This window comes from Muscardinus avellanarius (assembly GCF_963383645.1).
Source record: "Muscardinus avellanarius genome assembly, chromosome: 17".
Classification (NCBI taxonomy): domain Eukaryota; kingdom Metazoa; phylum Chordata; class Mammalia; order Rodentia; family Gliridae; genus Muscardinus; species Muscardinus avellanarius.
The window spans coordinates 44,376,723-44,389,423 of NC_137803.1; the positions used below are offsets into that span (position 1 = coordinate 44,376,723).

The following is a 12,701-nucleotide window of genomic DNA, read 5'->3' on the forward strand; positions in this document are numbered from 1 at the left end:
TGCCCTAGCGGGGGGAGCTAAGAGGGTTGGTGGAGTGATGAGGGAGGAGATAGAAGACTGATGTTGTTTTTACCTGAGAGGGCGTTGAGAGAGCATTGAAACTGGGGTAATAAAACTGCTTGAGGAAGATCGTGTAAGAGTCGTCACTGCGTGCGACACTGTATCAACCTCCCAAGGTCACAGGTGTGCACCACCATGCCCACTGAAATCTTTCCTTGTATAAGTTGTTTCTGTCAGTTATTTTGGTCATAGTGATGGAAATTTTACTAACACAGAGATGTTAGAATTATTCAAACTGCTGTTAATCAAAATTACTATCTTACTAAGTGAAAAGATCTATAAAACCCACCTTTCCCAAAATGTCATATAGGTGAGATCATATAGTATGTAGCTTCTTCACACTGGCTCTTTTTTTCTTTTTATTTAATAATGTGTACTTAAGATTTTTTCATGGCTTTTATAGCTCATTTCTTTTTGGCTCTGAATAATATACCCCTAGACCCTCAGCAACTTGGCCAGACACAGTTTCATAATAAGGGGCTGAGGGTATAGCTCAGAGGCAGAATGCTGCTGAATTCAATCCTCAAAACCAAAGAACAAAACAAAACACATGCCAGACGTGGTTGCACACGCTTGTAATCCCCACGCTTGGGAAGCTGAGACAGGAGGATCGTGCAGGTTCAAAGCCAGCCTCAGCTATATAGTGAGGCTCTCAGCAACTTGGCGAGACCCTGTTTCCAAATAAAATATATAAAGTGTAGCCCGGAGGTAGAAGGCCTCTGGGTTCCATCCCCAATCAAACACACACACACACACACACCACGAAAACCCATAAAGTATAAGATGACATATAAGGAAAAAACTCTATTATCTTCCAAGTTGCTATTTCTGCACACACACTACTGGAAACACCATTTTATTATCCTTCTACAGATTATTTTTATACACACACACTCACACACATGCATACACTACCATCTTTGTTTTTCTACTAGTGACTTATTCTACTTTATTTTTATTTTAGATTTATTTTTTATTTTTATTAATTTTTATTTTTATAAGTGGAACATATTGAGAGTGGTGTACATTTACATTGTGCTTCATGCACTTCCCCCTTCATTCCCCTCCCCCCCAATAGAGAGTGTCCAGGTTAATCATGTTGTATTTATGCTATTACACATATTCATATGTAGCTCCTCCATTGAACAACCTCAACTTTCTTCCTCTCCTATCCTTCCATTCAAGCTTTGCTGAGATTTCCCCTCCATCATCTGGAGTCCCTCTGGTATTACCACTACTCCCTAGCTTGGGCATATTAGAGAAAACATATGTCCCTTCTCTTGCTGTTCTTGACTAATCTCACTTAACATAATGTTCTCCAGCTCCCTCCATCTTCTTGCAAATGATATTGTTTTATTTTTCTTTATAGCTGAATAGAATTCCATTGTGTGTATTTCCCATAATTTTGCAATCCATTCATCTGTTGATGGGGATCTAGGTTGGTTCCATATTTGGGCTATTACAAACTGTGCTGCTATGAACATGGGTATGCATATGTTAATGTAGTTCTCTGATTTCAACCCCTTTGGAAAGATACCCAGGAGAGGTATAGCCGGATCAAATGGTGGATCTATTCCCAGTTTTCTAAGGAATCTCCATACTGATCTCCATAGTGGCTGAACTACTTTGCACTCCCTAGTGACTTATTCTAAAAACCATTCTGCACTCTTCCTTTCTACACAACAATACATATTGTTTTTTTCATATTAATATGCAAAGCATATCCTCATTATGTTTTTCATAGCTGCATCCATTGTGTATATGTGCCGTAATTTATGCAACTGGTCTTTTATAAATGAGCAGTTGGTTTTAGAAGCAATTGAATTACCACTGTGAAATTACTTGTTCATAACAGGCCAACAAAGTTTTAACACTACTTAAATAATTTATGGTTAAAATAGTTCTTACAAAATTACTGTGTTAATTCAAGTATTTAAAATTATAGTTCTAAATCCAAAAGTCAAATATATTTCTGAAAAAGATATTCTGAAAATATATTCTGAAAAAGCATATTAGTGACAAATCCACTTGGCCAACCTGGATATTTAATGTGGGTTTATTAAGGATATGTTAGGGAAGCTGTCAAGCTTTAAGGAATATACCTGGTTTGCCCATGGCTTCCACAGGGATTTTTATTTTGATTCATGGCATATGAAAGCATTATTGGAAAGCAAAAAGAAAATTATTAAGTGGTCCTTAAAATTTTTACTTTCCTCTAGAAAACATGGTAAATAAATGTCTGAAAAGAATGTTATCTACCAACTAAATACAGCAATTCTTTTCTTCTTATTCAAAGATAATTTGAGTGTCTACCTATGGACATATAAAGACAACAATTACAAGTGAGGTTTATTCACCCAGTTGGATAAACTAAATCCTGTTTACTATTCATAATTCGTTATTTTCTCTAACTTAGAGAATCACACATTTAAGACTGCCAAGTTTCAAATCTGGCATTCTTTTATTCCAGTGCTGTTTCATTTCCTATAATAAATTAAACAATATGTCTTGTCTACAGTCTCTCAGAGTAAATTTTTTTTATTAAGAATTTAATAGGGACTTCTGGGAAGATGGCGACCGAGAAAAGCGGGGCTTAAGAGCCCCACTAACAACCAATCTCCATTACAACAAAATCAGTGCCTTTCATAGCCAGAAAACACCATCACCAGAGAAACAAAAAAATCACCAGGCTCCAGAGAGAAAGCAGACTGAGAACAGAGCTCAGAGCCACAGAGGAGATACACGGGCCTCATGCCCGAGGACACGGCAGCAGCGCCATACTGCCGGCGGCAGCGGCGACTTCACCGGATGGCTATAGCAAGCCGAGGTGAGCTGCTGTGGAACAGCCAGGCGGGATTTCTCACCGCAGGTACAATCTAAAGCTCCCAGTGGCTGAGTTCAGCACACACTGCAGGGATCCAGAGTGGAAATCAAAACCAAGAAGAAATACGCCAGCCTCACGGCTGAGGGCGTAGCAGCGGCGCCATATTGCCACCGGCGGCAGCAGCAGTGAATTCACCGAATCCAGTACAGCTACATCTGCGTACTCAAGAACAGTGAGTCAAATTGCGGGCCACAGAGGAGAAATCCCAGTACTGTACTCCCTGGGACTTGACCCAGTGGGGGCGGGGCGGTGGCAGAGATATCACACCATAGGAGAACGTGCAACCTGGCACCCACCATAGTCTAAAGCAGCCTCTATCGACTCTCTGGGTCGGAGACTCTGTGATACAACCCAGTAAAGGAGTGGTGGGGTCTGAGATACTACTGACTCGAGATCCAGAACACCTTAAGTGAAGTCATAGTGACCCAAGGGAAGAACCCAGAGAAGGCACAAACTTCCGAAATCATGGGAAAGAGGAATAATACTGGAGCAATGAATGCCCACAACCCCACAACATCAGAACCCGATAAAACAGAAAATCAGAGATTTCTAGAAGATCAAATCAGGAAAATAACTGTAGAAATAATAGAGGTACTTCGAAAAGAACTCAGAGAGAGCCAAAAAGAGATAAAGGATGCAATTAATGAAGTAAAGGCCTCAATTCAAAGCACAAACAACCGATTAGACCACATGGAGAACAGAATCTCGCTCTTAGAAGATGAGCAATCCAAAAATGAACGCATAGTTTCTAATCTAGAAAAAAATATCCGACAGCGGGAATCTGATATTGAAGAAATATGGGCCCATTTTAAGAGAGCTAACCTAAGAATAATTGGAATAGAGGAGGGAAAAGAAAGCGAAACCAAAGGGATCAACAATCTCTTCAAGGAAGTAATAGCAGAAAATTTTCCAAACATAGAGCAAGAGGTTGATATACAGGTCCAGGAAACTTATAGAACTCCCTTTAGACAGGATCGGAGAAGAGGATCCCCACGCCACATAATTGTCAAAATGACCAATGTGGAAGCCAAGCAGAGAATCTTAAAGGCAACAAAAACAAAGGGCCAAGTGACATTCAGAGGCAAACCAATGAGAATCACTCCAGACTTCCCAAACCAAGTCATGAGAGCCAGAAGGGCTTGGAGTAACATATTCCAAACTCTGAAAGAAAACAACTTCCAGCCAAAAATTTCCTACCCAGCAAAACTTTCTATCAAATTAGATGGAGAAATAAGAAGCTTCCATGACAAACAGAAACTGAAGGAATTTATGTCTTCAAAACCAGCGCTAGAGAAAATACTCAAAGAGATTAACTACAAAGAAGATATAGGTAACACACACCAGAACCAGAGAAACAAGAGTTTCCATCCAACAGACAATTAAGATTTGTTATCTGTGGAGATTCATTACTTATGTTAGTCTTTTACCTATCTCTAAATGGTATTGTTTGCCTTTATTGTTGTTAATTTTTAGGATTTCTAGTTGGAATATTAATATACCTTCAGATATAGCATTTGGAAATATTTTATCCCATTCTATTAGTAACTGTTAACTCTGTTTTCATTGTCTTTAGATATACAATATCTTTTTTAATTTTTAGGTAGTTTGTATACTCTTCTGTTGCCTGTGCCATTGAAATCATATCCAAGAAATCACTGCCAATTTCAATGTTGTGAGGTTTTATGACCCAGATTTTCTCCTAAAAGTTTATAGTCTTAAGATTTATATTTAGGTCTTTTATCTATTTTGAGTTAATATTTGTATATGGGATTAGGTAAGGGTCCAACTTTATTCTTTTCCATGTAATTATTATGTTTCAACAATATTTAGTTAAAAGATTATTATTTCCACCACCAAATGTTCATGGAAACCTTGTCAAAAATAACTTGACAATATAGGGAAGAATTTAGCTCTAGGCTTTTATTTAACTCCAATGGTTTATATATCTGCCTTTAGAATAGTACTACACTGTTTCAATTATTGTAGCTTTATATGGTTTGAAATCAGAAAATATATATCTTCTAGCTTTGTTCTTTTTCAAGATCGTTTTGGGTATCTAGAGTCCATATTCCATATTAGGATAGATTTTATTCCTGAAAAATAAATATATAAATATATGATAGTTTCCCCTAAAAAAATAGAAAAAAAATATTCTCTGGTAAGAAAGAAAGTAAAAAGAAATATTGAAATGTTATCTTTAAGTCATCAAAAGCTTGGTATCAGACAAATGAAACTATTATGTGAGATTATCATTTTTAATTTTGGATAAATTGCTATAATACTAGATGTCAACCACTAAGCCAAGCATGGGAGGGAGGGATGGGGAGAGAATAGGTTGGGGATTGGGTGGGGGCTGACTGGGCGATGTGTGCATGTATGTCTACAAAAGTTTGTATCCCACTATGATGTATGAATACAGTGCACCAATAAAAAAATAAAATAAAATAAAATAAAGAATTTAATAAAAACACTGGGAATTTTTATATGTTAAAATTTATAAAAAATGTGGAATGGGTGAAAGCAACTACAACTACCTCAGCCATTAGTGACTCAGTGATATTTCAACTCATGGATCAGAAATACGAAAGCAATACTTTAAAACTACTTCAAACTGAAGAGAGATAGAAATAATTCAAGTAAATGGAGAACGTTTAAACTGAGACATGAGTATTATTTAATGATCATTTTTCATATCTTAGAAATTTCAGGCTATCGTTTATAAAGCCAACTCTATGATTTAAAAATTAAAATATTATAGTTTGGGAGGCAGAGACAGGAGGATCACGCAGGTTCGAAGCCAGCCTTGCTGGCTTAAGAGACCCTGCTTCCAAATAAAAAAATATAAAAATAGGTCTGGGAGTGTATCCCAGAGGTAGATAATAAATAAATAAATAAAATATTATATATCCATTTAGACATTACTTTTGAATATTAGTTCTTCATAAAGTATTACTTTAAATTATATATTTTTACTAAACTTTCAATTACTTTTTGTCTTTGAACTCTTTTTTTTTTTTTTTTTTTTTTTTATGGTACTGGGGTTCCTGGAAGCCCTTCTACCTCCGGGCTACAATCCCAGACCTATTTTATAATTTTATTTGGAAACAGGGTCTCTTAAGCCAGCGAGGCTGGCTGTGAACCATCGCCATCCTCCTGTCTCCGCCTCCCAAGCGCGGGGATTACAGGCGTGCGCCACCACGCCCGGCTTAATGTTAATATTTATAAGAAGATCCTTGCTTTTGACAGAAATTTGATAGTTAAGCAATTATTTTCAGCTGTGTTCTATAATATTAGAGCTAAATTGTGAAAAATTGAATATTCTCTGGAGAATTCAGATTGGAAGGCCTGTAGGAATTTTATTTACTTCAAAACCTCACTTTGGATCATACCTTTCTATGAATGAGATATTAAACTGTTTCTATAGTTTTTTTTTTTTTTTTTTTTTACTAACTCTAGAAGCCTGAGCCTAGTAAAAATCTATACTTGTTCCATAGAGAATACCCTATGGTTATTGATACTCCATCTTCCTTAAACATGCAGATTTAATTAAAAAATTAACATATTTATTCATGAAGACTATATCTAGGAATATTAAAAAATAAGAATGCCCACACAATTATATGGTGATAAGTATGTGAGGAATACTGAGTTATGTATAAGCTTGTTGTTCAGAATGAGTATGACATGATTCTGTTCTCAAGGACTTCGCTGTTTGGTGACAAATAATGTCAAAATAAGCAGGAAAACAAAATTTATGAGAGAATGTTAAAAATTTAAAAATGAAAAATAATATAGGGCTGGAGGTATAGCTCAGAGGTATAATACCCCTGGGTTCAAACCCCTGTACTAAACATAAATAAATAAACATTTTAAGTTATATTTTAAATGTATAATTTTGGTAAAATGTTTTATTTCATCTTTGATTTTATCTGGTCATAAATAATGGATGGCCCGATATATTTGAAGTAAAGCAGAAATACAAATTATTATTATATAAATGTGGCAGTGTACCAACAGACTTGTTATTTAGTTATCTAGTTTTCTTGTATTATCAAAGTATTAAAGTAGTAAGTAAATTTAACCAGTGTACAGTTCTCACTGCATAGTGATGTTTCAGTCGCCCCAGACCACATATCGGAGGGTGGCCCCATGAGGTTATGTGACCGGGTGATGTCACAGCTAGCCAGGTTTGAATAGGTACACTGGGTGGTATTGGCATAATGATGACATCACCCACAGACAATTTCTCAGAATGTCTCCATTGTTAAATACATGATTGTGTATTTGAAAATACTGACAAATGGTTATGACCTGTCTATTTGATTGGGGTATGACTATTGTTATTATTTGATTATGATTCAGTAAATTAGAAAAATAGTGGAGAAAGTCAGGCAGCAAAGCCCGAATTGAATGCATTTCTGTTTTCTCTGTGTTTGCTCCCTGAAGACTGGCACGCAACCTTTTAACCGTGCAATGCTCTTCAACGTGGGCTTCAAGGAAGCCATGAAAGATGGTGTCTGGGACTGTGTGATCTTCCATGATGTGGACCACCTGCCTGAAAATGACCGGAACTATTACGGATGTGGAGAAATGCCTCGCCACTTTGCAGCCAAGCTGGACAAATACATGTATATGTAAGGAGTGCGTGCCATTCCTCAGAGCATACAGTGCACTTGTCCAGTTATAGCACTGAGATGGTAGCAGCATTGTGAGCCTAAACCTGAGAGAGCTCAGGAGGTGAAAGAACATCACAGTTAACTGCAGCCTGTCCTGCAGGGACCCAGGACATAGGGCCTGGGCCCAGACTGCCATGGCAGGTGTACGGCTTACTCTGGTCCCTGCCTCCCCTCCCAGCGATGGTTTAGGGCCATGGAAGCCTTTTCTTTCACAGTGTGTTGTCTTCTTAAGCTGTGTATTCTTGACCTACCTGCCCTTTAATTCTAAGAAATAAAATCTTTTCATTCTCTGAAGATATTTTAAAATGCAAATAGGTTTTAGAGCTGTGAAAGAAACCTAAATGGGCATCAGAAAATGCAGATCTAGTCTGGGAAAGAGATTCCAATATTCACTGGACCCCATCAACATTACCACCAGAACCCTGAGCTCCTAAGTGTAAGCCCTGTGGGGCCCCCAGACAGTGGGTCTGTGTTGCAGCTATTGCCTTGGGTGTCTTTGGCCCAGATGGGGGCAAGACTGCTCTTCCTGGAAAGTCTGTGAGACAGCTTTGCTCTGCTTCTGTGTACCCACAGCTGGCAGAAAGTGTTTCTTCCCCACAGCAAGTGAGAGCCTTTTTCTGAAACAGTTACAGTCCCATCCAAGTTTGTCTTGATTCTTGGGTGCTATGCATGGCCGCGTTTTCTCTGCTTGTGCTGCACAGCAACCTGACCCTGTAGGGAATAACACACCTGGCTCTCCAAAAGCACATTTTGGGCCACAGGAATTGATTCAGAACCAAAGGTTAAGGGATGCTATTTTGACATCAGAAACCAATTCTTTTTTTTTTTTTTTTTTTTTGTGTGTGTGTGTGTGTGTGTGGTACTGGGGTTCCTGGAAGCCCTTCTATCTCTGGACTACGCTCCCAGACCTATTTTATATTTTTGAAAAAGGGTCTCTTACGCCAGCGCGGCTGGCTTCGAACCTTCCTGATCCTCCTGTCTCCGCCTCCCAAGCATGGGGATTACAAGCGTGTGCCACCATGCCCCGGCAACATCAGAAACCAATTCTTATCTAAACTAACAATTAAGATTAGTGAAATTGGGCATGGTGGCGCACACCTATAATCCCAGTACTTAGGAGGATGAGACAGGAGGTTGGAGAATAGCTTTAGTAGTTTCAGAACAAAAAATTATAAGAGGACTAGGGGTATAGATTGGAGGTAGAATGCCCCTGGGCTCAATACACACACACACACACGCACACACACACACACACAAGTTTAAATGTAGCTTAATTGCATAGTTTGTCAACTTCCATAGGGAAGGGTAAGGTGAATAAAATCCAAATGTAAAAATATGGTTACTTCTCTAACTATTAGTGCATTAAAGAGAAATCTGTGTATTTAGTGAGTGTATTCCCAACAGATAAGACCATTATAGGAATAGGAAGCTAGCCATTTCAAAATTAAATGGATAATTGTTTCTTATAATTTATCTTATTCTGTTCTGTATAGTAAATAATGCATGTGAAAATAAAGTTAACTTTTAAAATGGTACTATTTTAGTAATATCTAACATTGCATTGATAGTTACCAATGTATTTAATCAAGTGTGCTTTTATTTTGAGAATATTATGCCTGTGTGTGGGGGGGTACTGAGGATTGAACCCAGGGATGCTCTACCTCTATGCTATATTCCCAGTTCTACTTTATTGTTTAGCTTGAAACGGTCTCAATAAGTTGCCAAGAGCCTCACTTAGTTGCTGAGGCTGGCCTCGAACTTATAATCCTCCTGTCTCAGCCTTCCAAGTGATGGAATTATAGGCATGTGCCACCACTCCTGCTTTATTATGACATTTTTGAACATTGGGTTTTAATTCTTATGAAGTTAACAACGTTAAATATTAAGTTTTGGTTGTCACAAATGTTTTATTTTGTGTTTGACATCACACATCTACTTGTTTCACTAGCATATAAAAATGCTTCTTGGCTTACTTTACATTTTGCAGAATACTATTTAACTGGCCAAATTGTTTACTTAGAAAATAGGCATGTATTTTACAAAGTACATGGAAAACTGAAAACTTGATCTCATATGGCACCCCGCTGTGGCTTGACTTTTAGAATGCTGTGTCTTGTTTTCCTTTTAGTCTTCCATATAAAGAGTTTTTTGGTGGTGTAAGTGGACTGACAGTGGAACAGTTTAGGAAGATCAATGGTTTTCCTAACGCTTTCTGGGGATGGGGAGGAGAAGATGATGACCTCTGGAACAGGTATGTTGAGGCAGAGGTGGTGTAATAGAATTCCTAAATTTCATTTCCATTAGGTACCCATACTTGCCTATTCTAAGAAAGGCTTCCTTGGGAGGGATTTTTGTGTGTGTTTGATACTGAGGATTGAGCCCAGGAGCACTCTACCTCTGAGCTACACCCTCATCCCTATTTTATTTTGAAACAGGTTCTCACTTAAGTTGCTGAGGCTGGCCACACACCTGTGATCCTCCTATATCAGCCTCCCACATGGGAAAATTATTGAGGTTCCCAAATCCTGTTTTGCATGCTTCCCCTCCTTTCATTAAGAATCCCTTCTGAAATTGGCAGTGAACACATTAGAGAATTTTGAAATTGAACTCACATAACCTGTTTTTATGTATTTTTATAATGCATTGTAGAGTTCACTATGCTGGATATAATGTAACCAGGCCAGAGGGAGACTTAGGAAAATACAAGTCCATTCCTCATCACCATAGAGGAGAAGTCCAGTTTTTGGGACGGTAAGTTTACTGTCTTCTTCAGATACCAGTGTTTCAAAGCTGTTTAATATATGAAAGCTGTTTAATACACTCAACCAAAAATAAAAAATCTTCCGAAGAAAATTTTCTTTATAGAAGGGAAGCACTTTTTGTGTCTGTTTTAAAGAGAAACACACACACACACACACACACACACACACACACACACACACATTTACATTATATTGCAGAGCCCAGTTAACTATTTATTTAAAAAATAGCAGCACAGTACAAAATAGCCAAATTATGGAACCAACCCAGGTATCCATCAACAGATGAATAGATTACAAAATTATGGGATATACACACAATGGAATTCTACTCAGCAATCAAGAACAAAATTATGTCATTTGAAGGAAAATGGATGGACCTGGAGGACATCATGTTAGTGAGCCAGTCACAGAAAGTAAAGGGTCATATGTTCCTCTTATATGCGGAAGCTAGGGTGTAACCGTAATCAGGATGCCAAAAGAACGTAGATAATGGAGGAAAAACTCCAGTGGAGCAATGAGGGTGGTGGTCTAGGGGAAGGTTGGAAGAAGAGAGAGAATTAATGAAGGAATTACTTCCATTGAGATACACATGTGAGAACACCAGTTCAAGTGTCAGTAGCCTATATGGGGAAGCCCACCACACGCAGTGCACATGTACATCCCTATCATTGTGGAACTGCATTATGATGTGAGACTATAATGAACCAGTAATAGTATTTAGAAATGTTTCCTAACATAAAACTTATTTCAAGGGTATCTGAGTTTTAAGAGCACAAAATAATTTTTTCAAGTGGCATGTTTTAACTAGTAAAAGTACATTTAAAATGACAGTTTAGAGATTTTTATTTATGCATGAAAACCCAACATTGTAAAGAGCTTTAAATGCTTTAGTTGTTAAGATGGATTAGAACATATTTTGTATCTAGTTTCCTTTTTTGAACATGTTTCTTTTATTTTTCTGTTTTTCTAACACTATAGGTATAAATTACTAAGGTATTCTAAAGAACGCCAGTACATCGATGGGTTGAATAATTTATTGTACACACCAAAAACACTGGTCGATAGGCTGTATACAAATATATCTGTGAACCTCATGCCAGAGTTAGCTCCAGTTGAAGACTATTAAAGAAGTGGCTCTCGTGGCGGGTAGACCCCAATGCTGGGTCATAAACTCAGAGTGCACCCTTCATGAGGGTCGTGACCTCTGGAGGAGCCGGCGGTCCTCAGTGTTCACAGTGTGGGACTCTACTGCCACCTCTTTCCACCCCTCCTTTCTCCTGAGTCGCCCGTGGTGAGCGTGCGGAACCCGAAGCCACTGCTTGAGATTGGAAGTTGAGAGAGCTCCCTACCAAGAGAAAATTTTTATACTGAAATCTATAATTTAGTTTGAGAGAATGCTTTTATTTCTGTTGAAGCATATTTTGTACATATGCAATGTAAACTCATGTGTTGGAATTGTCAAGAAATAAGATGCATTGCCATTTTGCATGTGATTGGTTATGCCTTTACTGGACTTTTATAGACATTTTTATTTGCATGGAAAAAACTATAAATTTATGTCACTAAAACAAAGGTTAACCCCTGTGTGAAATGAAGGAACTGTCAATAACTGACAGCAAATGAATACAGTAAACTGTTATACTAGTTTTCAGCTTTAGACCTTCAGCCTCTTATGTGGAAGAAGCTACAGCTTTTCTTAGGGCTTAAAGGGAAAGAAAAAAGGACTTGGGGAGCTTTCTTCCTGCCAGGATTTACCTGTTTGTTTCCTTGCTTGCAATCTCAACCGATTTTGCTATGTCACAACCCTATTGTTGATGCATATTGCATGAGTATTACCAAGAAAATCTTACAAGTAGTAATGTGACATGACAGAAGGGACCTCTTTATAAAGTGAAACGTCATTTATGTACCTCCAGTGTGTCAGGGATTTTGTGCCTCAAAAAATGGTTGTATGATTATACATTGTAGTTTTCTTTAATTTGTAGTGAATCAGTTCAGAAGAGCCAAAAACAGTATCTTCATTTTTTTTTAATTAGGGTTTTTTTGATTAGCTATGGAAAACCCAATAGTACTTATAGAAATGAATTATACTATTAGATAAGATATTAAATGTTCTATTTTTGTGAAGATAAGTATTTAGTAGGTAAAACAAATTTTAATTCTAAGACTTACAGAATTTTACTTTTGAAAGGGACCCTTTTAATATCAGTCACTTTTACTCAAACTATATTTTTTCTTTTCAAGAAATCTCTGGTTTAATTATTAAAATTTCCTCACTTAAAGTATAACTTAATAGTTATCTTAAAATGCATTATCAAT

At 37.5% G+C, this 12,701-nt stretch overlaps 1 protein-coding gene across 2 annotated transcripts in view; it reads left to right on the forward strand.

Annotated features, from left to right (window-relative positions):
- The window catches only part of B4GALT6 (beta-1,4-galactosyltransferase 6), a gene marked incomplete at both ends in the record, with an annotated part of 70,606 nt that extends 59,098 nt beyond the window's left edge, over positions 1-11,508 (forward strand). For both annotated transcript variants that reach the window (XM_080714777.1, XM_080714778.1), the window contains 4 exons: positions 7,391-7,578; positions 9,749-9,871; positions 10,270-10,371; positions 11,361-11,508. In XM_080714777.1, coding sequence (XP_080570903.1) covers positions 7,391-7,578; positions 9,749-9,871; positions 10,270-10,371; positions 11,361-11,508 — 561 coding nt within the window. The remainder of the gene's footprint in view (positions 1-7,390; positions 7,579-9,748; positions 9,872-10,269; positions 10,372-11,360) is intronic.
- Between the last annotated feature and the right edge of the window lie 1,193 nt (positions 11,509-12,701).